Genomic DNA, 21,546 nt, shown 5'->3' with positions numbered 1-21,546 from the left:
CATCAAGAATAGGGAGCTTTAATGGGCTTTCACTCCCCACTAGCCATTTTCTTTGTCTCCCTTAGAGTGACCTGTAATTATCTTCCTCTACTCTAGAGAATAAATCCCAAAGAGGGAATCTTATCTTCTGCTGTGTCTGTATTGGTTTTGTTTTAAAATGTCTTCCCATACACATAAGTATGTTGACTGAGCAAATGATCATATTAATTTTGCCGATTGGAATGTGATATTTGTGAAGAGGGTTGAAAAACTTCAAGCCTTCTACGTGAATAACCTTTGAGCCTTTCTGTACTTGGTTGCATCATGCTTTGTGGCATGAAAGGACATGCTGGGTCTGGGCAGAGGGAAGAGGAAAGCTGAGGTCTACCGACTTGGTAACCCAGCAGTAACTGCTCAGAAGAAACCAGGTGGCTGCTGGCAGGAGCTAATGGTTGCTGTGTTATCTCTTCAACTAGAGAACTTTGGCAACAGAGGCAAGTGAGCATTCGCCTTCTGGCTGAGTGATGACTCCAGGTTAGGTCAACTGGCTTGGCAAACATCTTCATAAAAACTTGTTCCTGTAATGTCCTTGTTCTTATAAATACACAAGCTGTTGACTTTCTACTCTTGCCCAGAAGACACTGAGTGCTCTAGAACTAGACAAGAGCATAAGGTTATCAGCCCTGCTTCCTCATTTAGCAAAAACAAGACATAACCAGGGAGGCTCTCTGCAGTGACAGATATCATTGATAGAGGAACCAAGACTGGCCCCACAGCCTGTGCACGGTTTTAGTCATGGGCACCGCTGAGAAAGGGGAGCATGTGTTCACGTCACAGGGGTAACTGAGATACAGCCCCACCTCCAGCCTTCATTTGTTGATAGTAGGAATTATTGCGGAAGGGTGAAATGGTTGCCTTCAGCATGTGACTTTTGTGTTCTTGTATGCAAGCGCCCAGCAATGTCTCATTAATGGTGAGTATTAGGTGACTATTTACTTCCCTCTGGTGCTATTTTAGGTTCTTCAGAACTCTGTACACATCCTTTGGTCATAGTATAATTAAAAAAAGACATCTGCCTGATAAATCTTTGATATCATGTGTACTTAGGGCATCCTAAGTAATTTTATCATTAGTTGAAATGATATTATTCAGAAAACATTTTTTTCTGATGAGACTAGATGCAAATCAGGTAGGGTTTTTACTAAATTAAAACCTTTAATATAGCTAGAATTCTGAATTATTGAATCACTATACTCCTATGTCATTTAAAAAAATTAAAAGGTGTGTTATTCAGCTTTCTGTTGCTGGAACAAAGAATTCGAGATAATGAACTTACAAGGAATAGGTTATTTAGGCTTGTGTCATATTTTTCAGCGCAGGATTGCTTTGACCCAACTCTTCAGTCCCACAGCAGAGGAGCACATGTTGGTCAAAGAAATGCTATCAGGAATCCATATCTCAGTATAGATATGAAGAAGAGAAGAGAAAGAGGAGGGAGGAGGAGGAGGCAGGGAGGTAGAGACAGGGAGGAGGAGGTGGAGCCAAGGAGGAGGAGGTGGAGCCAGGGAGGAGGAGGTGGAGACCGGGAGGAGGAGGTGGAGACAGGGAAGAGGAGGAGGCAGGGAAGAGGAGGAGGCAGTGAAGAGGAGGCTGAGAGAAAAGGAGAGCGAGGGAGTCCAAAGCAAGCCAGGTGGTGATGTCCAGGTCCCCTTCAGAGGTGCATCCTTAAGTACCTAGCTGTTTCCCCTCAGGCCTCAGGTCCTTTCCCGCTAAGAGTTTTAACTCCTCCCAGTACTGTCACAGGATACTAACCAAGCATTTGACAGCAGGGCTTTGAGGGACATTTAAAATCTCAGCCACCAACCACATTGTTCTTTTCAGTGACAGCTATACCAGAATTCTGGAAAACTGGTTTAACTCTGGTGGCCTTAAGAAGCTACAAGTCTTGGCGAGTACAGTGTAAAATGAGGCTCTTTCTGGAGCTACTATATGCTCTAGTAAAGGAGGACCACTGCTTGCCAGTTTGCTCTGTAGAAATTTTCATGTAATCGGATAATTAGGAAAGCTCTTTCCAGACCCCACCCCCTACTGCGGAGGGAGGAAGAAACAATTTGTTTTGAAGGTGTCCATGCTCCCGTGGATGGTTCCACCCTCATGCGCATATAGACAGAGCTAATTGGACTTGGTGTGTTATGAGGATCAGGATGAAGTGGGAGGGGAATCACATGGAAGCAATATAGAGGCGAAATAAGAGGTATATATGAACATATGTCATTGTATACCTGTATGAAATTATCAAAAATAGTTTGTTTTGTTTTTAAGAAGCTGATTATATTAGTACTTGTCAAGTGTCTAGCTGAGCACCTAGGACCTGGGAATGAATACCTGAGTGATTCTAGAAACTCCAAAATATGCTGAAGAAGTGTGCACCTGGAGCACTTTGTGTTTGTTACACTGGTAGGCAAAGATATAAATAGAAGCAAAATTAAATCCTCTTTGCAGCAAGAACTCACTGTTCAGTATGATATTGTGTGTGTGTGTGTGTGTGTGTGTGTGTGTGTGTGTGTGTGTGTGAAAGAATATGGTACTTGAGGCAGTTCAAAACAATGATGGTATTGATACTGAGGCTGGCTTCTAAAAATAAAGCACTGGTCCTATAAAAGCATTAGAAAGCGTAGTATGCAGCTAGAGTTATGCTTGTATTTGACAGCCATGGTGATGCACTTCCAGGAACTTTGGGGGAAATACGCATATGAGCATCCCTCCTCACTTTCTCTCTCTTTCTCTCACTCACTCCTTCCCCCCTCGACATATGACATAAGCAGAGTCATCTGCTAGGAATATATTGGCTCCTAGACTTTGGTTTGAATTCCACCAAAAGATTAGATGCTAGATTGGATTTGGAGAAGGTGGCCAGTCGGGACTGGGTGAGTTAGAGTTATACATTGGCAGCTCTGTGCAGGAAAACTGGTAAGCAACAGACCTGCCATATCATGGTCCCATTTCCAGGGTCTTCAACAGACTGAAGACGTTGATCCTGATCTGTCCTTTGTGTGATGAAGTGCATTAGGTTGTATGAGCCCAAGCTGTGGATTCCTGTTTCATCCATTCACCAGTGGCTGAGTTGTATTAGTTCTCATGAAACACATGTTGACTCACTTGACTTTCCAGATAGGCCAACTTAGGAGAATCAGCTCAGCTGTGAGGTTTCTGTTAGTCTAGAAACAGTGCTATAGGAACTGTGGTTCAGTGATTCTACGGTGTTAAGATATACTAGCATCCCTCACCACCTGCCTGCATTTCTAAGGGTTGCTGTGAATTTTGATGCCTTTCCGGGAAGCAGGTGACTCTATGGGATATGTTACTTGTTCAGGTTTCTTCTGTTGGGACATTAGTCCCTCCAGTCCCTCTGACACTGTCTCACATCATAAATTGATCAACAGTTTTGGATTTATGCATCTTAAAAATATGGGGAGCTTGCATGTACTTGTAAGAAAGAGATCTGTTCTCAACATACTGCTTTGCTTGCCTGTGAACTCATGAGACGGGGAATCCAGTGGAATCTTCAGGAAACCTTCCATGTAGCAAGGGGAGCAGATGAGCTCGCAATTGCGCTACCAGGAAGGAGTTACCACTCTGAGACACTGTGACCTGCTCCCCTTCTCTGAGACCCGTCATCTGAATTCATCCATGCCAACCCATTCTTCAAACACCATAGATTACTTTATCATATCTTTGGTAAAAATCAAGCATTTTAATTTTTGCTTTCTTGAGACAAGGTTTTTCTATGTAGTCCTTGCTATCCTGGAACTTGCTCTGTAGACCAGTCTAGCCTCTAACTCACAGAAATCTGTCTGCCTCTTCCTTCCAAGTGCTGGGATTAAAGGTGTGCATCACTGCCACCTGGCTAATATCAAACATTTTTATAACACTGTGTATACAGCCTCTGTCATCTTATACTCATTATTGTGGGAGATGGACATGCAATATTTCTGTTTTGCAAATTAGGGTACTAATGAGAATAAACACCTGATACGTCTTATTGTTTGTCTTGACATTTATCAGATCTATGTTCAATGAGATTTTGGTTTCCAAGTTCAATCAAGACCTTCTCGATACTAACCTGGAGATAATAGGTCACTAAGGAGGTTCCAGAAACAGTAAACCAATGCTTTAGGGTAGATTTCCATTGATTGCATGAGTGCTGTGTACCCTTGTGCAATTTTATAGCAGGAAAAACTGCCAAGGATGCTAGAGAGTGTGATAGCCATGCATTTCTCTGATGCTAGAGAGTGTGATAGCAATGCATTTGTCTCTGATGTTAGAGAGAGTGATAGGGATGCATTTGTCTCTGATGTTAGAGAGTGATAGGGATGCATTTGTCTCTGATGCTAGAGAGTGATAGCCATGCATTTCTCTCTGATGCTAGAGAGTGTGATAGCCATGCATGTCTCTCTCCAACCCAGTTTCATCATGGTTTCGGTAGTTTGAGAGGGCCTGGCTGACCAGGAGAGCTAAATGAGAACTCATCCTAAAACAGTGGCTTCAAACTTCTTCCTCTTCCTGTAAAGGTGGCAGACTCCTAAGAAAACTTAGGAGTCTGGACAGGTAGATGATAACTGCTAATAAGTTTAACGACTTAAATGAACACATCACTAATAAGCAAGTCCCCTGGGTTACCAAATCACTCCTAAGAGACATCATTTCATTTTGCTTCCTTTTTTAGGGGAGGTGGGGGTTCGAGACAGGGTTTCTCTGGAGCTTTGGAGCCTGTCCTGGAACTAGCTCTTGTAAACCAAGCTGGTTTTGAACTGACAGAGATCTGCCTGCCTCTGCCTCCTGAGAGCTGGGGTTAAATGGTGTGCGCCACCACCACTCGGCTATCATTTCTCTTTTTAAAGCAGAGATGGAACTGTGTATGGAAAGGAACCTGGTATCTCCTTGCCATCTTAATTTTGACCTCTCTAGAGTAGATCGCCTTTGTTACCACTGTACCAGTATACCCACAAGCTCTTCATGAGGCCTTCATGACTGATGAGAGATCGCACAGACTGGTTTTCCTACGGTCCAGGAAATGAGAAACATCCTCTGAGAAACACCAAGTTCAAGACCAGATGACATGAGACCCTGCCTTAAAAGAAAACAACACAAATATGTTCTTAAAAGCCAGCTGTGGACTATACATGGAACAGCTATCAAATTGCATGAAGAGAATTGCATGCAGGTTTTTTTTTCCTCAATCAATGGCTACCTTATTATCTATTATATTAGATCCTGTAAGGCAGGGTCTCCCATTTGATCTCAGAGCTTCACAATTCAGCCTGACTAGCTCGTTAGCTGGCTCGTGGACGCTCTTGTCTCTACCTCCCGCATGCTGGGATTGTAGGTGTATTGCCATGCCCATTCTGCATTTATTTGATTTCTAAACTCAGGTCCTCACCCTTGCACAGCAAGTGTTTTACCAAATGACCCATGTCCCAATCCCTGTGTGAAATTAGGATAAAGCAAAAGTAGAGGGTGAAGCTTGTGTTGCATCTGAAATATGATGTAGCAATAGACCATGACTGTTGGGCAAAACTGACCTTTCTAGAACTGAAAGAATAGGTGTGATTGAGCATAGCTTAGAGCTGTGACCTTCAGGATGCTGGAATGGACTGTAACTCGCATCCTGGAAAGCTCTTAGTGGCTCCCTGCCAGGCAGAGACTGGACTCCAGACTGCTTTCTCAGCATTGAGAACCCTCTTTGAGCCAGCCTGAGTGCTTCCTCAGCATGACCTCCAGTCCATCCCTACCCTGCTTCCCCTTCTTAGCTTCCCTCTGAGTCTCCTACCATATCTGTGCCCCACAGGCAAGCTTGTCTGTACCACTTGTCTGTCACTAGCTCTTGGTTATCAGTATCATTATCAGGAGGGGGAGGAGTTTTCTCTTGCCTTCCAAATGGGGCAGTGGAGACAACCATTCCTTTGTCTTTTGGGGTGTATATGTTGGGCAAATGTTTGTTGAGTGCCTGCTGTTTGTAGAGAAGATGAATAGCTCACAGACTACAGCCCCAGGCAGCTCCTGTTCTGGTAGGGGGCACCTGACTGGTAACCAGAGAGCCAGAAAACCTCTTGGTAAGTGGGCTGTGGGGGAGGAGTTGGCCCCGGTGGCTGTGGGCCCAGAGCTGCTTTTCTGGCTTCAGCACTGCAGAACCCTTCAGAAGGCCACATGTCAGCAGGTTGCATGGGAAGAGCTGGCACTGAAAGGTGGGAAATGAAGATAAATGGATTTTTGTAGAATGTTATTGTCCTTTACTGCAGGGGAAGAAGGGTTTAACTTAATTCACTCCTGTCTGTTTGCTTGCTTAATTTTGCTATGGTGCCAGGGATCAGGCTCAAGGTCTTGGCAGTAACCCCTTCATCCCCCACCCCCACCCCCAGGTTTCTCTAGGAAATAACAATGAGCCCTTTAAACATCCTCCTGTTCTCAATTATGTGACCTGTATTTTATTTTTTGGGGGGGGGGGTGTTGTCAGTCTTGCAGCAAGGAGCATCTTAGGAGACGTTGATTGTATTTGTTGTGTGACCATGGATAACTTAACAGTTGTGTGATGGTCTTGAGAATAAGTTAGAAATCTTGCTTCTACCTGGAGGAATGATGAGATGAGTGTAGAGGGATCACTGACGATTGCCTACTTAAATCTTTATATTAAACATTTTTTTATTTTCACCCCCAAATAAAAAAGAACCAAAAATATTCAATATGATGTTTAAATTTTAAAACATATTTTAGAATACTGTATTTGAATTTTACCTAAGCTGTCACTTAAACTAGTCCAAATTATTGACTTTGGGGGTATCTTTTTATAAAATGGAAGAGACTAAGACATTCATTAGAAAGGATGAATAAATCTTATTGGTTTTGAAATGTATCATTTTAAAATAAATAGTAAATGGCACCCTTAACAAAAATATTATATGGGTTTTACTTTTGGTTATAAAAGGAATACCGCAAGCCGGGCGATGGTGGCGCACGCCTTTAATCCCAGCACTCGGGAGGCAGAGGCAGGCAGATCTCTGTGAGTTCGAGACCAGCTTGATCTACAAGAGCAAGTTCCAGGACAGGCTCCAAAGCCACAGAAAAACCCTGTCTCGAAAAACCAAAAAAAAATAAAATAAAATAAAATAAAAGGAATACCACCGATGAGGGGAAGCATGTGCCCTTGTCAGACTTGACACTGGAGAATTGATTTGAAATGTAGGTCTGGTCTGAATAAGGGTATTAAAACAGTTCTTTTTGTTTGTTTATTTGAGACAGGGTTTCTTGGTGTAGTCCTGACTGTTCTGGAACTCACTCTGTAAACGAGGCTGGCCTTAAACTCAGAGATCTGCCTGCCTCTGCCTTCCAAGTGCTGGTATTAAAGGTGTTCACTAACTCTGCCCGACAATCGAAACATTCCTTGTCCACTAAGAAGCATGTTTCTTTCAGGTTATGAGAAGACAGATGATGTTTCAGAGAAGACCTCGCTGGCTGATCAGGAGGAAGTAAGAACCATATTCATCAACCAGCCTCAGCTGACAAAATTCTGCAACAATCACGTCAGGTAGGACGGGCTGAGGGGAGGCATGGGAGGGCAGGATGGTAGAGCAGGTTGGGTGGGAAGGAAATCCTGCCAAGTATGGTGGCACACATCTTGACTCCCAGTACTCTGGAGGCAGAGGCAGGTGGATCTCTGTGAGTTCACAGCCAGCCTGGTCTACAGAGTGAGTTCCAGGACAGCCAGGGCTACACAGGGAAAGTAACCCTGTTTCGGAGGAGTTTGGTGAGGTGAGTTACCAGGAGCTCTCAGCTCAGGTAGGACGGTCTGCTGTTCCACTGCTTGCCTTCCAGAAAAGAAATGCAGGCTGTGGCCTGACTCATGGTAGAGTGCTTTTGTCTAGCATTATAAAGCCCTGGGGTCAATTACCAGCCTCTCAAACAAAAGAAAAGGCTAAAATCAAAAGCCCCTGGATGTAGGAAGGAGCAGAAGGAGCAAGCACCCATACTCCAGGGACTTTGACTAATCAAAGCTGCCCATGGACGGTTGGTTGTCTTTTCCCTAAACCTGCTAATGTAGCGGTGTATTATTTTTACATGCCAAGTTTTAACAGAATAGGATCAAATCTTGCAATTCTATACCAAGAACTTTTGGAGGTTTGGTTTGTTTGTTCTAGCTAGAGTCTTAAAATATGGGTTTGGATGGTTGTAATTTAGCATGCGCAATACAGCATGCTTTGAGAATGCCTTCCTTACTGCAAACCATAGGCTTTCAGTTTCAACAGTCATGAAACAATTCCACATAAGCAGTAGGTTCTAAGCCGCTTTGGACCACATGAACACCCCCAAGTGCTTGCCTGGTTGTCTCCAGGGGCAGATTTACCGTATTTGAGATGTACCCATTTACAAGATTGCAGATCCTCTCACGTATCTCTGTTGAAGAGTATGGCATGGGTTTTTAATCTCCCCCTATTTATTAGCCAAAGGAAGGAAGACGTAGCTGTTGCCAAGACCAATGTGTTCATTTCTTACAGACTCTGGGCAGTGTGGAATCCTCGCCATGTTCCTAGCATGGTCATAGAGACAGCACAGGAAGAACAACCGAAAAAGCTGTTGGCCTAGTTATCTAGGAAGCTGTGTCCACTGTCTGCCCTGTCAAAGGCCGATGTTTCTCTGTTGATGTATTATGCAGTGTCTTATCTAAAATTGCCCTTCTTTGCAAGCTACTCCTGGTACTGTTCAGTGTGATAACCGGCCAGGGAAGACAAGTGATGTTCTAGAGAAACGAAGCCCGTGGGGATTCAGCCTTGGCTGTTTTGCCCATTCCTTTCCCTGTTTTGTGTACATTAGCAATCCTCACTATAGTTTCCAAATTGGAAACTGTGAACAAATGTTGTCCTCTGATCGCTCCTGTGCTGGGAACAGAACTCTGAAAACACGGGTGCTAATTGCAGAGGAGCTAAGCTCTATGCTTCCTTTTGTTTTTGCTTTCTAGTACTGCAAAATACAACGTGATCACATTCCTTCCAAGATTCCTCTACTCTCAGTTCAGAAGAGCAGCGAATTCGTTCTTTCTCTTTATTGCCCTGCTCCAGGTAAAGTTCCGTCCATCTTCAAACCTCTGTTCAAAGCCAGTGTGCAGGAAGGAGGAAAGAAAGGCTTTGTTAAATCCTCCACCAATACCCTGAGGCTTGTAGAAAGGCTGAGCTATGAGCTGGCCATAGTGCGTATTCCCTGCTGCTGGTGCTGCTACATGCCCACAGTATCAGGCATCCGCCCTCCTCAGAGCCTTGGGTTCGGGCTTATTCAGATATTAGATATGATCTGTAAATTCAGTGTCAACAAGTGTTCGTTTTCAGCGTTGAAGGGAATAGACTTTCTCCCCAAATTGTCCAGTTAGTTATCTTTCAGTGAAAGTGTTAATACTGATTGACTCACTATAAAAATTATCACTTACAAAATGACCATTTAGGTTAGTTGTTATAAATGTTTTAAGAAGAAAAACTGCATTAAAAGTAGCAAATGTTTACTGTTAGCAAAAGGAGTTGAAAATGCAGCAAAGCACACGGAAAAATTAAACCAATCATTACAGCACCAGGGGTAACTGCTCTTGAAAGTGGGGTATGGTGCTCTGGTCTTCTTTCCGCCCCCCAGCACTATTTTCTGATTCAGATAACAAAAAGGGATAATGAAATGAGCATTATTTTGTAACCTGACTTATTCGTGTTAGATGTGTAGACATTTATGCAGATACTTACTGCATTGTCAAGTCATCATTTTGATGGTAATGTGTAGTATTATGTGCTACTTTGTCTTTTTTTTTTTTTTTTTTTTTTGGTCTTACACTGCGTTAGTGTGATGTACTGTGTATTTATAACCAAGCAAATCAACTTGTTCTGCAGACCCTTCACCCAGTACTAGTAAAATCAGGAGGAATGTTTGAGAAGAACTTGTGACTTTGTTCTTTTAGGTATTTGATAGCCATTCTGGTTCTCACTGGAGTTATCTTGCCTTCTTTCTTATTCAGCAAATACCCGACGTGTCACCAACAGGTCGTTACACAACACTGGTTCCTCTCTTATTTATTTTAGCTGTGGCAGCTATCAAAGAGATAATAGAAGATATTGTAAGTATTTCAATTTTTTATATATAAACTGGCTCAAGTGTATATTAATTTTGTTTTCTTAAGCTACTTAATTTGCAGCATACGCCCTTTAAAATGCCCATTCAACTTAAAAATGAATAGAATTGGAAATCATTTCTAACAGATTAATATCAAGAAATTCTTGATACAGTGTTCTCTTCAGTTTATAGTTTATTAATAAAAGAAACAAAATATAGTTATTGGCTTGAAGATAAAATTGCATTTGAACAGTTTCCAATTAATTGAAATAATCTCCAAGTTAAATATAAAAGATTTTTATTTGTACTTTTTATTTTTAAAATTAAACATTGTGGTTTTCACCTTGTTAGATGCCTGTTTCTTATCATTCTATTTTAGTATTCTGAGTTTCCTTTTCATTTATCTTGTCTTATTGAAAGAAAGTAGCAGTAAGTTTGTTATTTTTAGCTTCCATGGTAGGAAAGAGGAAGTCAGTTTCCCTTTGTAAAATAAATTCCCCCAAATAACTTTAGACCTTTTCTGCGTTCTATTTTAGCTGTCTTATCTGATAGAGCCAAGGTTGTGTTTTACACAGTGGGTTGTTTAGGATTCCAGTTGTTATACAGTACTCCTTTGCACGTCTAAAAATGACCCCCCCCCGTTGGGCTTTAGAGAGTCAGATTTGGGTGAAGGAGGCTGAGGAAGTCTTTATAAATACACAGCCCCAAATTTCACAAATAGTAGCATTACTTCTGCATCATCACTTTATTAATATTATTAAAAAGAGAAAAAACATAGACTCACATGACCTGCTAGAATTGAAGTGATTGGGCATTGCGTTGGTGGTCTCAAGGCTCTAAGTACGTAACAGTAGATGCTGAATACATAACTCTGTGTGTGTGTGTGTGTGTGCGCGCGCGCGCGCGCGCACGCCCGTTTAACACACGGTGGTGCTCTTGATTGGTGATATCCTGCTTGGGCCCACACTCAGGGAGATTGAAGGAATTCTCTTTCTTCGTGTGTTCCACTGACTTTCTTTAAGCTGTGGCTGGTTTCAGCAGCCCCTGGGGACTGGTCCTCACCATAACTTTTGTCTCTTTCTTTTTATTCTTTTCTTTCTTTAACTTGATTGTTTTCTGGGGCACATGTGATTCACTAGGCATTGTGCTATTGGCTTTGGGTTTGCTTGTTTGTTTTTCACTCAATGGCTTCAAGAGTTCTCCATTTAAAGCATGGAAGCTGGATCTGGAGAGATGGCTCAGTGTTTGAGGATGTGTTGCAGCTCCAGCAGAGGACCTGAGTGTGTTTCCGAGCACAGTGTCAGAAAGCTGGCAATTGCTTGTAACTGTTTCAGAGGATCTGATATCCTCTCCTAGCCTGGTTTCATTCACACATGCTCACACAGTCATGAATGTAAATTTAAAATATCAATTAGTCTTTTTTTAAAAAAAAAAAAACCACATCATGGTACAAATCAAAATTAGAGTTGTCTGTTGTTGGCTTAACGAAACCATAAAGCCATATTCAAAACCATAAAAACACTCTTTCTTTTAAGCCGGAAAATTATTAAACATTAGTAGGTTTCAGTCATTGCAAAATGAATACGTATTCAAAGTCTGTGGGGTGCAGGTACCAAGTATCAGGCATGTGCTGGTGAGTGAAAGAAGTCTGGTGGAGCTGAACATCCAGAAGAAGAACTAGATGGGCACTTGGTAAATAATGATTAGCAAAGAAAGAGGGTGCTAGATAAAGTAAGAGGGAAAAGAAAGTCCAGGGTGGCTTTGAGTTTCTGATTCATAAAACCGAGTGTGTGTGGGTTCGTGGTTCCTTGTCTGGGCTAAGGTAACATTACAGCATGGACACAGTTCAAGGCCCCTTTGAAACAGAGAGAGGAAGACAGACTCAGAGAGAGCAGAGGGAAGGAGAGAGGATGTGGGTATGGACTACAGGCAGCCCCAATGGTAATCTTGAAATGAAAGAGTTGAGCTAAGTAAGGAAAGTAGGGTAGAAGTGAGAAAGGGCGGGGACTAAACGTTGGTCATCCGCATCTCTAAAGAAGGGACCAAGTGAACTTGGAAAACAGTACCTAGGGGACAAAAGGAGTTTATGAACAGGGAGTCTGAGTCCATCACCTTCTCAGACAAATTCCATGACCCCTCAAAGACTCAGCTTCCTTCCCTCAGATGGAATTTCGCATGCCGCTTCCAGTCTTGTCAGAGAACTAATTCTGTTCATAGGACACCATTTGCTGATGGACTTCCTATCCAAAATGGAAAACAGCAGACATTCCACCATCTCGCAGTGATATTGAGTGAATTTTGATTATAAGTCAGTAGCATTTGGAATCAGAGAATAACTATGTTTTTGTGAACTTTTAGTTTTAGAACGAATAATATTTTTATCATTCAAACTATAAATTCCTTGTCTTTGGAAAGTTAGGAGCTGGACACTGACCTAGTTTATTAACTGGGGGGAGGCTGGAGACAGAGAGGGCCTGGGTTAAGAATTTTTGGTAGGTGAAAGCTAATGTCCAAGGCCACTTTTAGTTTTGTAAAGTTTCATTTCTTGTTTGGTATGAAATGTTTCATTAATTAACCTTTATCTCTATCTGTTAGGAGTCTAACCATTGTCCATCATAGATGTATATGGGGAAAGTAAAGATACACCTTCTTTTACTATCGAAATTTACCTTGGACTTTAAAGAAGTTTCTTGAATCAAGCTTACTTTGGATTACTTTCAAAATTTCTTGTCATCTCTACTAAGAAACAGTGGCAGAAAGTAGTTTGAACTTGACGATTGTATTTTTCTGTTGCTAAGTACAAAATGATTTTATTCCAAACAATATTCTAGCAAATTATACTTTCTTTTGGAAGCAGTAATATGCCCAGAGATTTCTTCACCATTACACATTTATTGTGAGCAGTTTGCACTGAGAAAGACGTGCCCTGTAGATGTGTGTGTATCCTGCCCCACAGCTCTGCACAGAGAGACTTGGGTCCTGTTTGTATGCTGCACAGTTCCGGTCGTACTCTGGCGACTTGAGTCCACACTGTTGGCTCTTCCTCCACTGTCTCAGATACAGCAGTGGCTCCCGGGAGCACTGACTCTTGGGCAATTATTTTCACTAAGCTTCAATACTGTATTTTCTTCTCAGACGGAAAGCTTAGGCACTTGCATTTGTCCTCAGTTCTCACAGCTGGTGCAAGCCTTGGCTTTCTAAAGTAGGATCTTCGAGCAAAGGATTAGTTACTCTCAACACTTGGCTGCCATGTTGCCCGAGTCTGGTGTGTCTCTCCATGCTGTAAGTTTAGACCGAAGCCACAGGAAACCTCCGGTTGAACTATAGAAGAGATCATGCCCATATCGGGCCCGCTGGCCATGAGCGTCTCACCTTTCCTCTGGCCTTCTGTTTCTTTCTCTTACTCTTCTGCAGTCTTGGCTTAGGTAACTGTTCAACCTCACCTGCCTCAACTTAAAAGTCACCTGCTCACCATTTCCTTTTGTGGGTGCTTTGGGAGGAAGAGAATAGCAGCTCTATTGCTCGGTGGCTTCTGTTGCACGTGGTGGTCCCGTGGGGCCGTGAAGACAGGCTGTCGTATAAGGGGAGGATGAATGTGTTTCCAGCTGTCGGCAGACATCCGTGCATCTTCAAATTATGGAGGATGTACTCAGCTTAATCAGATAATGAGTCTCACAAAAAGCTGAAAATACTTCAGTCCCATTATTAAATGGCAGTTATTATAGATAATTCTCTTGGGCGATCTTCTACGTGAGTTATTTAAGCAATAGACTAAATCCGGCTTTTGCTTCATGTTTTCTCTAGTAACGTTAAAATGTTATTCTCCCTGTTTGCTGTTTAAGAACTTTCTGAGGGCCCCAAGCTTGTGCTCTCAGGGAGGGGTCTGTGAACAGTCTAGCAACACCCCTGTCTATGAGTGCAGAAATCTAAAAAGCCGGAGAACATAAGTTGAATGACCTTTGTTGGTTGTGAGTGCCATTTTACTTTATCAAACTCGTTCACTTTTTCACTGAAGTTTTTGTTTTGTTTTGTTCTGAACTTTAGAAACGGCACAAAGCTGATAATGCTGTGAACAAGAAACAGACACAAGGTAGGTCCTTCACTTTTGTCTTGTGTTTACCAAGTGCGTTCACCGTCATATCCTCACTCTACTTAAATATGATTCGTTTGAGAATACTATGCTGTATTTTGAAATACCTTCTGTCCCAGATTATCCTTCTTACTTCATTAGCAATTATTAGCAAGGCACTTAAAATCACATGAGAGTGATATTTTTGAGAAAGCCACTTTTTAATATTCTCAGGTACTTCCTAGCTATATGCTTCTGAATATATTGTTTAAAAGGTCTACGACAGTTTTTTCACTGTATTAAAAACTATAAAGTGCTTTTACTTTATTTGTGGACAGTGTTGACTGTAGAAAGAAATAATAGAAAATTATCTGAAATTTTGTTAGTGGTTTGAAAACCACTGAGTTATTCCACACGGGCAGATGAAATTTGCCATCAGAATAAAGCCCATCGTTAAAACCAGGCCAGATTCTAGATGTGCATAGTGTTTTCATGGCCTTTTTTGGTGTAGACAAAACCAAAATGACCTTCAACACAGCCAAGAAGACTGTGCCTGTCAGGTTTTTAAAAAAATCTCTAGACCTTGCAAGCAGACATCCTACACCATCCCTGAGTTTGCTTCTGAGGAGGGACTCCTTTCTCTCTGCAGTTCTCTGGTGAAGGGATCGGGTATCTTACAAGCATCACCTAGTCTTCACACATAGTATTTAGGGCAGCTTCCGTGGGGAGGCCCTATGGCAGGGGTTTTCTCAACCTGTGGGTCCCAACCCCTTTGTATATCAGATATCTTGAATATTAGATACCATCACCATTCATAACAGTGACAAAACTGCAGTTATGAATAGCAGTGAAAGCATTTTACGGTGGCGGGTCACCACAACATGAGGAACTGTATTAAAGTGTCGCGGCATTGGGAGGTGGAGAGCCACTGCCCTGTGGGACTGCGCTCCTCTTTCTCATCACTTCCCACCAAGGGCTGCATCTGCTAGGTATTTATATATTTGAGGAGGATGTGTTTATTATTATTAGCCTAAAATATTTGAAGTATCTACCGAAATATTCCTTTGTGATGTAAGACAAGATCAACTGAGGATTTTAGCTTGGAAGAGCTTGCAGCCTACATGTTAGATTAATACATAGGAAAAAGGAACATACATGGTTAGAGATTTGGGTAGAAGGTGCAGGATTGGACTGTGAGGTCTCGATGGTGCATTAGATCTTTGTGGCAAATAGTGTTTTCCTTGTCTGATCCTGTAGAACCCCCCCCCCAAAAAAAAGGAGAACAGTCCTGGAATTCCTTGAGCTAGGTCTTGGATTTGGGGAGGACTGTGGATAAGTAGAGAGACACAGGGGTGACGTTCTGCCTGTGGGTTGAGTGGGAAAGGGGAAGAGAAGACAGCCTGAGAAAGAAGACGGACGGCTGCTGGATTGCTGGAGTGAGCTATTATTAGAGCATCAGGTGTCCAAAGGCGACTCATAGCAGAGGGAAGCAGCCATGTGATTACAAGATAGGCCGGTCAAATTTTATGAGACGGTAAATGCCGGGCAGAGGAGATTCCAGCTTTCCTTGCGCGTTCCCAGCAGCTATGACTAAGGCTTATGAATCACAACAGAAGCAGAGTGAACACGTAGGATCAGGATAGAGAGAAGAGGATCACGGGAGAGGGACTGGGAGCTGCTCCAGGAGTTCCATACAGAGAGTCAATCATAAGGATGCAAGGGAGCTATCTAGATGTTTGGGGTGCTAGTATTTCCCACAGTGTGCGACTCTTGCGTTTCTTGTCATGTTGTTTGGAATACTTAGTGGAAGCTTTTGGAGGACAACTATGCAAGCAATTTCCCAGCTCGTAATTATCCCTGGCAGAGCGCTCTGGTCTTCGGTGATTGGCTGGAGACTTCTGCAAACTTTGAAAGACAGCTGTCATTGTGGTATGATTTTTCGGTCAACAAACCTTGTGCCAGAGGGAGGCTGAATTCTTATATCTCCACTTCCCAAAGTGCTCCCTTTGGAAGGAACATTTTTTGTGGGTTCTTTCTGGGTTTTTTCCACCCTCTGCATGGGGTTGCAGGATTATCTCTCCATCTGGAAATGAAGACCAGACACGTGTGCGGGAAGGCTTCCCCACTAAGTGTAAATGAGCCTCACTTATACAATGAAATAGAAGGACTTGGCTATAGAAACCAGGTTAGTCAGCAGAATCCTATATCCAAGAAACAAGGTTGATGCTTGAAGTTGTTTCCTGGGTGATTGGCATCTTCCTGCTAATCTCTGCCTAGTTTGGGCACTGGTACTCTTGGTTTGGCAGATGATGGGAGATAACAAAAATGTTTGAACAGGATGCTGTCTGCTGTCAGATAACTCAAATTATTTAATATGAGAGCCATCTGTTGCCATTAGACCAGAGTGAAATTCGATTTATTTTCCTGAACCAAGGCAGTGATTGGTGTGTAGGAGGGGGAGGAAGATATTTATGACAGGTAATTAATTTTGACAAAGATTTAAAGTATTAAGCTTAGATTTTCTAAATGTTTGCCAAGGCCACATAATGCATGAGAGGACACGTCTTATTCTAATGCTAGGGCTCACTCTCAGATATTCCCACTCAAAGGAGTGCTCTTTCGTATTTGGGTCAAGACACAAGAAAGCCTGCTCTGCTCTCTCACTCTCGGCATCCCTGGAGACTTCAGAAACACACAAAAAATTACCATTTATTTCCAATATTTTTTAGCCACCTGGCTATCATTTGGTGCCTGTCCGTCACCTCATTTTTACCAGCTAAGTTACGGGGCTTGGTCCAACTCAGAGCTTTACAACTAGGCTTTACATTTAAGCTTTGTCCTCGATATTTCTGGAGAAATGCCACTTTTTGCCTTGGAGATCCATATGTTGGTTAAGCAGATGGATTAGTGATCTGGCAAATGGAAGTTATTTATTGTTTTCCAAGAACCTAGTTGCAGAGAAGGGGCAGGGCATACACTGATGCTAACAAGCGCAGGTACACATGATTCTGGGTGAGCTTTGTGGTCCATTCATGCCAAACAGTAGTGATTGCTTTTCTTTATGTCTTTGTGCTGCTGTGGTGATGGTTTGTATGTAGTCAACAGGGACACTGCAGAGGACAGGCCCATCACTTGCTCATCTCTAGATTTCCAGGAGCTTCCAGCCCAGGGGCCTGTCTTAGCATATGCTGCATGCATTTGCCTCTGTGTGTGTATATGTGCATGCATGCATGTGTGTGTGTTTATGCATGAGTGGTGTCCGTGTGCACACACACATGTATGCGCATATGTGTACATGTGTACATGTGGGTGCATGCATGAGCAGTGTGTGTGTGTATGTGTATGTCCATTCTCCAGAAGAATACCTGGCTATAACTAACAAAGGGAGAACAGAGAGACTGGGCATGCAAGGAGCTCTCTTGAGAATTTGTGATCTAAGGTGAGAAAAAGATGAAGCACTATATGTGTACACATACACTATATATATATATGTATATGTATATCACTGTGTTCTGGACTGCTTTGCAGGCACGGATCAAATCTTAGCATGATGGGAACACTCACACTTCCTTATCTTCACTGTCAGTCATTTAAGCATCTCTGTTACCCTAGCTTTATAACTCCAGTAAATGGATACAGTATCCATTTCTCACTTTCATTATTCAGAACTCAGCACAGGGTCATACTTGAGGGCCTCGGTTTTCCTTGCATCTAAATTCCCCTCTAGTTCCTCTGATTTCTTCTTTCATCCTCAATTTTTCCTGCACACATGCACACACACACACACACACACACACACACACACACAAGATTCTTTCCCTGTCATCCCTGAACTGGGGTGTTTGTGCCAAGCTTACCTCTGTGGACTACACACTTGGCATTGTTACTGTAATATCTACATTGTCTCCAATCCCCGTGTGGATTTATTGTGGTGGTTCTGCCAATGCTCTCCTTAAATTGTAAAACCCTTCTTCTGTTTTCTATGGAATGCTATGAGAATTTCGAGTAAAATTATGGCATGGAGGGCTGAGAGAAGATGGAGCTTGGGTAAAGAGAGGAGATGGAGCTTGGGTACAGACTAAGGTAGCCAGGATACTTTATAAGTGGCGGTGAATAGAAGTGATGTTTAAAACCCCAGGTTTGGACATACTCCCTGAAGGATGCTCTGCCGACGTCCAACAAGTGTGGTTTGGGAAGCAGAGCCACCTGCTGACCCCCTGGCTTGTTCTGTGGTTGGATGAAAGCCAACGTTACTGGAGTTAGTTTTCATGCTACCTTCTCTTACTATCATAGCAGGTGTGTTGTGAAAAATAAGCCTTCGTTAATGAACTTTCTCTGCAATTAGACTCCGTAGAGAAGGCGATATGAAATCCTCGTAACCTAGGCACACCGGCTTTTTAAAAATTTATTTTATGTGTATGAATGCTTTGCCTGTTTGTATGTATGTGCGCCATGTGTGTGCCTGGTGCCTGTGGAGGTCAGGAGAGGGCATTTGATTCCCTTGGAACTGAAGTTAGGATGATGATAGACCACTAACCCAGGTCCTTTGCCAGGGCAACAAGTGTTCTAAACTGATGAGCCATCTCTCCAGCCCCTCTCACTTAGACACACTAGACACACCACAAACTAACTGACCCCCACCTGAATTTCCTCCTCAGTGCTGTACTGTCTCATCTGGTGTGGAAGTGAGGTAGTATTGTCAGGGCGCAAGCAAGACCCTGTGGTGTGCACAGTTGGTAGTTGCTGACCGCCCCCTGGAAACCACGGGACTTTTAAAGTCTTCTGCGGAAAAAGCATTGAGGTGCTGTTTGGGTAATTCAGTCTGAAGTGACCCACTAACAGGACAGAGTCCATCTGCTTCAGTTCTCATCAGAGCTGACAAAGGACTTAAAATAGCACCAACCCACTGGCCCATGGAAACACGAAGCAGTGCCTTCTGTCTCAGGGCAGGTTCCCCACGTATGAACATGCCCCTTGCCATGTGAACATCAGCTGACCTGTGTGCAGCTTTTTAGATGGTATGGTTTCCTGCGGCTGAAAGTCATGCATGTGGATCACCTGAATAAATTCAGACATCTCGAAGACTAGTAATATCTCCAAATCATTTGCATGTCCTAGGCGTGTGTAAATTGAGCCCACTGGAAGTCCTCCGCTATAATAACTCTGGATAGGGAGGCAGTATTTATTTATGGAGTAGCACAGCCTGGGTTGTGTTTCACGTCTCCCATAAATCAAAAATGTAACACAGAGAAACAAAACCCACTGAGGAAATTTAGGAGCACGGTTTAATCGTGAGGGGTCTGATTTCAGAGCTGCTGCTTCCCTTCCTGTATGGGCAGACCACTCTCCCCTTGTCTTTTTTTCTTTCTTTTCTTTTAAACACAGCATTACACTGTAGGCACTTCCTCCCGCCTGTGTTAGATAAGCCCAGATGAATTGCATGACCAGAGTTCCTGAGAAAAGCAGGTGTGTTTCAAATAAAGGGTGTTTGTTATTCCCCTCTAGTCAGTCTGTGTCGAGCTCCTCCCCTGTGCTGAGACCTATGCAGAAATACAAGCACAGTCCCCTTCCCCGCCTCATGGGACGTTGTGGTAAAGGAGGGAAGATGAAATGCAGATGAATGTACGAGCCAGACCAGGCACTGAGGACCAAATGAGAGAAGCGGAACTATAAATGGCGTTTGGGAGGTTCCCAGTGGGTGGGTGGGTGGGTGGGTGTCAGAGCTCGAAGCAGAGAACTTAGGGCTGCCTGTGGCTGAAGGGCTACTATGGGCAGCTCAGTGGGATGTGGGCAGATGGGAGATACCGATCTGGAAACTGCAAATGGTCCCTTTTGACAATAGCAGAGGTGCATGTTGGGGGAGCAACAAGAGCGTGGAAGGGCAAGTTGGGGTCCTGCTTAAGAGGCTTTTGGAGACCCTGATAAGAAAGAGGAAGACGTGGTTGTGGAGTATAACTAGATTGCCAGTATGAAGCTGACAGCTGTAGAGGGCAGGGCAAGGTTCAAAGTGGCCTTGTTTGTATTGACTGTGGATTGGAGCAAGGGTGGCAGCTAGGGGGACATGGGAAACAGTAATGGTGAGGTTCACCTAGGGCTGGAGTTGGGAGAGGAAACCCTGCCAACTTTTAGTGCCGACTTCCCAACAGCCAGGCCCTAGACAGCCACCCCACCCAGCATTTCAGAAGCAACCGGGCTTCATAGCTCTGAGCTAAATCTCTTTCCTGTTTGTAACTGGACAACAGTTGAGGGTCTTTGAAAGCGAAAACCAAGGAACTGGGAGATGTGATGGATTGGTGAGGCACAGCGAGAAGTTTCTTGTAAGAAATTTCTCCATGAAGGGAAGGAAAAGGCGAATGGGCTCTTGAGCATACACTTCTGACCCTGGGCTCCTGTCCCGTCACTTCTCTGCAACATTTGCCTTTAAGGTGTCTCAGATCTGATCATGGCTCCAAGTCCCTCAGAGGGCTCCTTAGATGCTGACGGCTAGGGTTCCTGGACACCTGACACGGGATCTCAGAATTCCTCTTTCAAGAAGTTTTTAGAGCTGCTGGGGATACTGGCAAGAGGACACACTTCGGGGGTCACTTTAAAATGTTATAATTGAGGTTATAGAAATGCTCCCAGCCCCCTTGATGCCAGCATGAACAACTTATTCCAAAGGCATCAGCTGAGGAGGTTCCCTCTGTCCTTCCTGTCAGTAGAAGAAAGTGGTTTGACCACACACGCAGTGATTGAATTTGGCCTTTATAGGCAAGTTTACACAAACTATTTATGTGTAATGTCATTCTGGGCCACACTGATGCTTCTGCCTTTAAACTATCTTTGCAGTAGAGTGTTCGGTGAGTGCATGGTGCTTCAATAGGAGTGGATTGGATTCTTTACAGAAGCCCAGAGTCTTGGCTGCACACTTGACCTTTACCATAACCTAAGATCTCTCTCAAAGGCTCGCTTCTGGAAAGGAAATCAAACACACTTATCTCTCCCCACCCCCGTGTGTGTGTGTGTGTGTGTGTGTGTGTGTTTTCTACTCCATTCTATGTGATACCATTTAGAAAGATCTGCCTTTTTCTCCCCACCTTAGGAAGTGACCGACTGCCCAGGGACAGGTAGCCAGTGACTTTCAGAGACATCCCCAGTGACAAATCTCTTTAACTGGGGAGCTGGGGTGACATCCTCTTTCCTGGAAGCCGTGAGCATGCAGTGAATTAGTTTGCAATGCCTTTTGTCTGTCTCCCATAGCCTTATCCAGGCCTTTGGGGAGGAGCGACCCAGGAGCTCTAACAGAACGTGTGCCATTCACAGACAAAACCACTGCAACAAAGTGGCCTGCCGGTATACTGCCGGGTACAGGTGCCGGTATA

General features: G+C 43.4%; 1 protein-coding gene across 3 annotated transcripts in view; it reads left to right on the top strand.

The window, feature by feature from the left end:
* Atp8a1 (ATPase phospholipid transporting 8A1) overlaps positions 1-21,546 on the top strand; it is a 200,873-nt gene that overhangs the window by 24,933 nt on the left and 154,394 nt on the right. For 2 of the 3 annotated variants that reach the window (XM_050149965.1, XM_050149964.1), the window contains exons 2-5: positions 7,447-7,561; positions 8,990-9,089; positions 10,022-10,120; positions 14,161-14,206. In XM_050149965.1, the coding sequence (XP_050005922.1) occupies positions 7,447-7,561; positions 8,990-9,089; positions 10,022-10,120; positions 14,161-14,206 (360 nt within the window). Of the gene's footprint in view, positions 1-7,446; positions 7,562-8,989; positions 9,090-10,021; positions 10,121-14,160; positions 14,207-21,546 lie in introns of those variants that run through there. The other variant, XM_050149966.1, reaches the window with a different exon arrangement.

Source organism: Alexandromys fortis, unplaced genomic scaffold, assembly GCF_014885135.2.
Source record: "Alexandromys fortis isolate MF-2015 unplaced genomic scaffold, M_Fortis_MF-2015_v1.1 scaffold_0, whole genome shotgun sequence".
NCBI lineage: Eukaryota > Metazoa > Chordata > Mammalia > Rodentia > Cricetidae > Alexandromys > Alexandromys fortis.
This window is presented reverse-complemented; position numbering and strand designations above follow the sequence as displayed.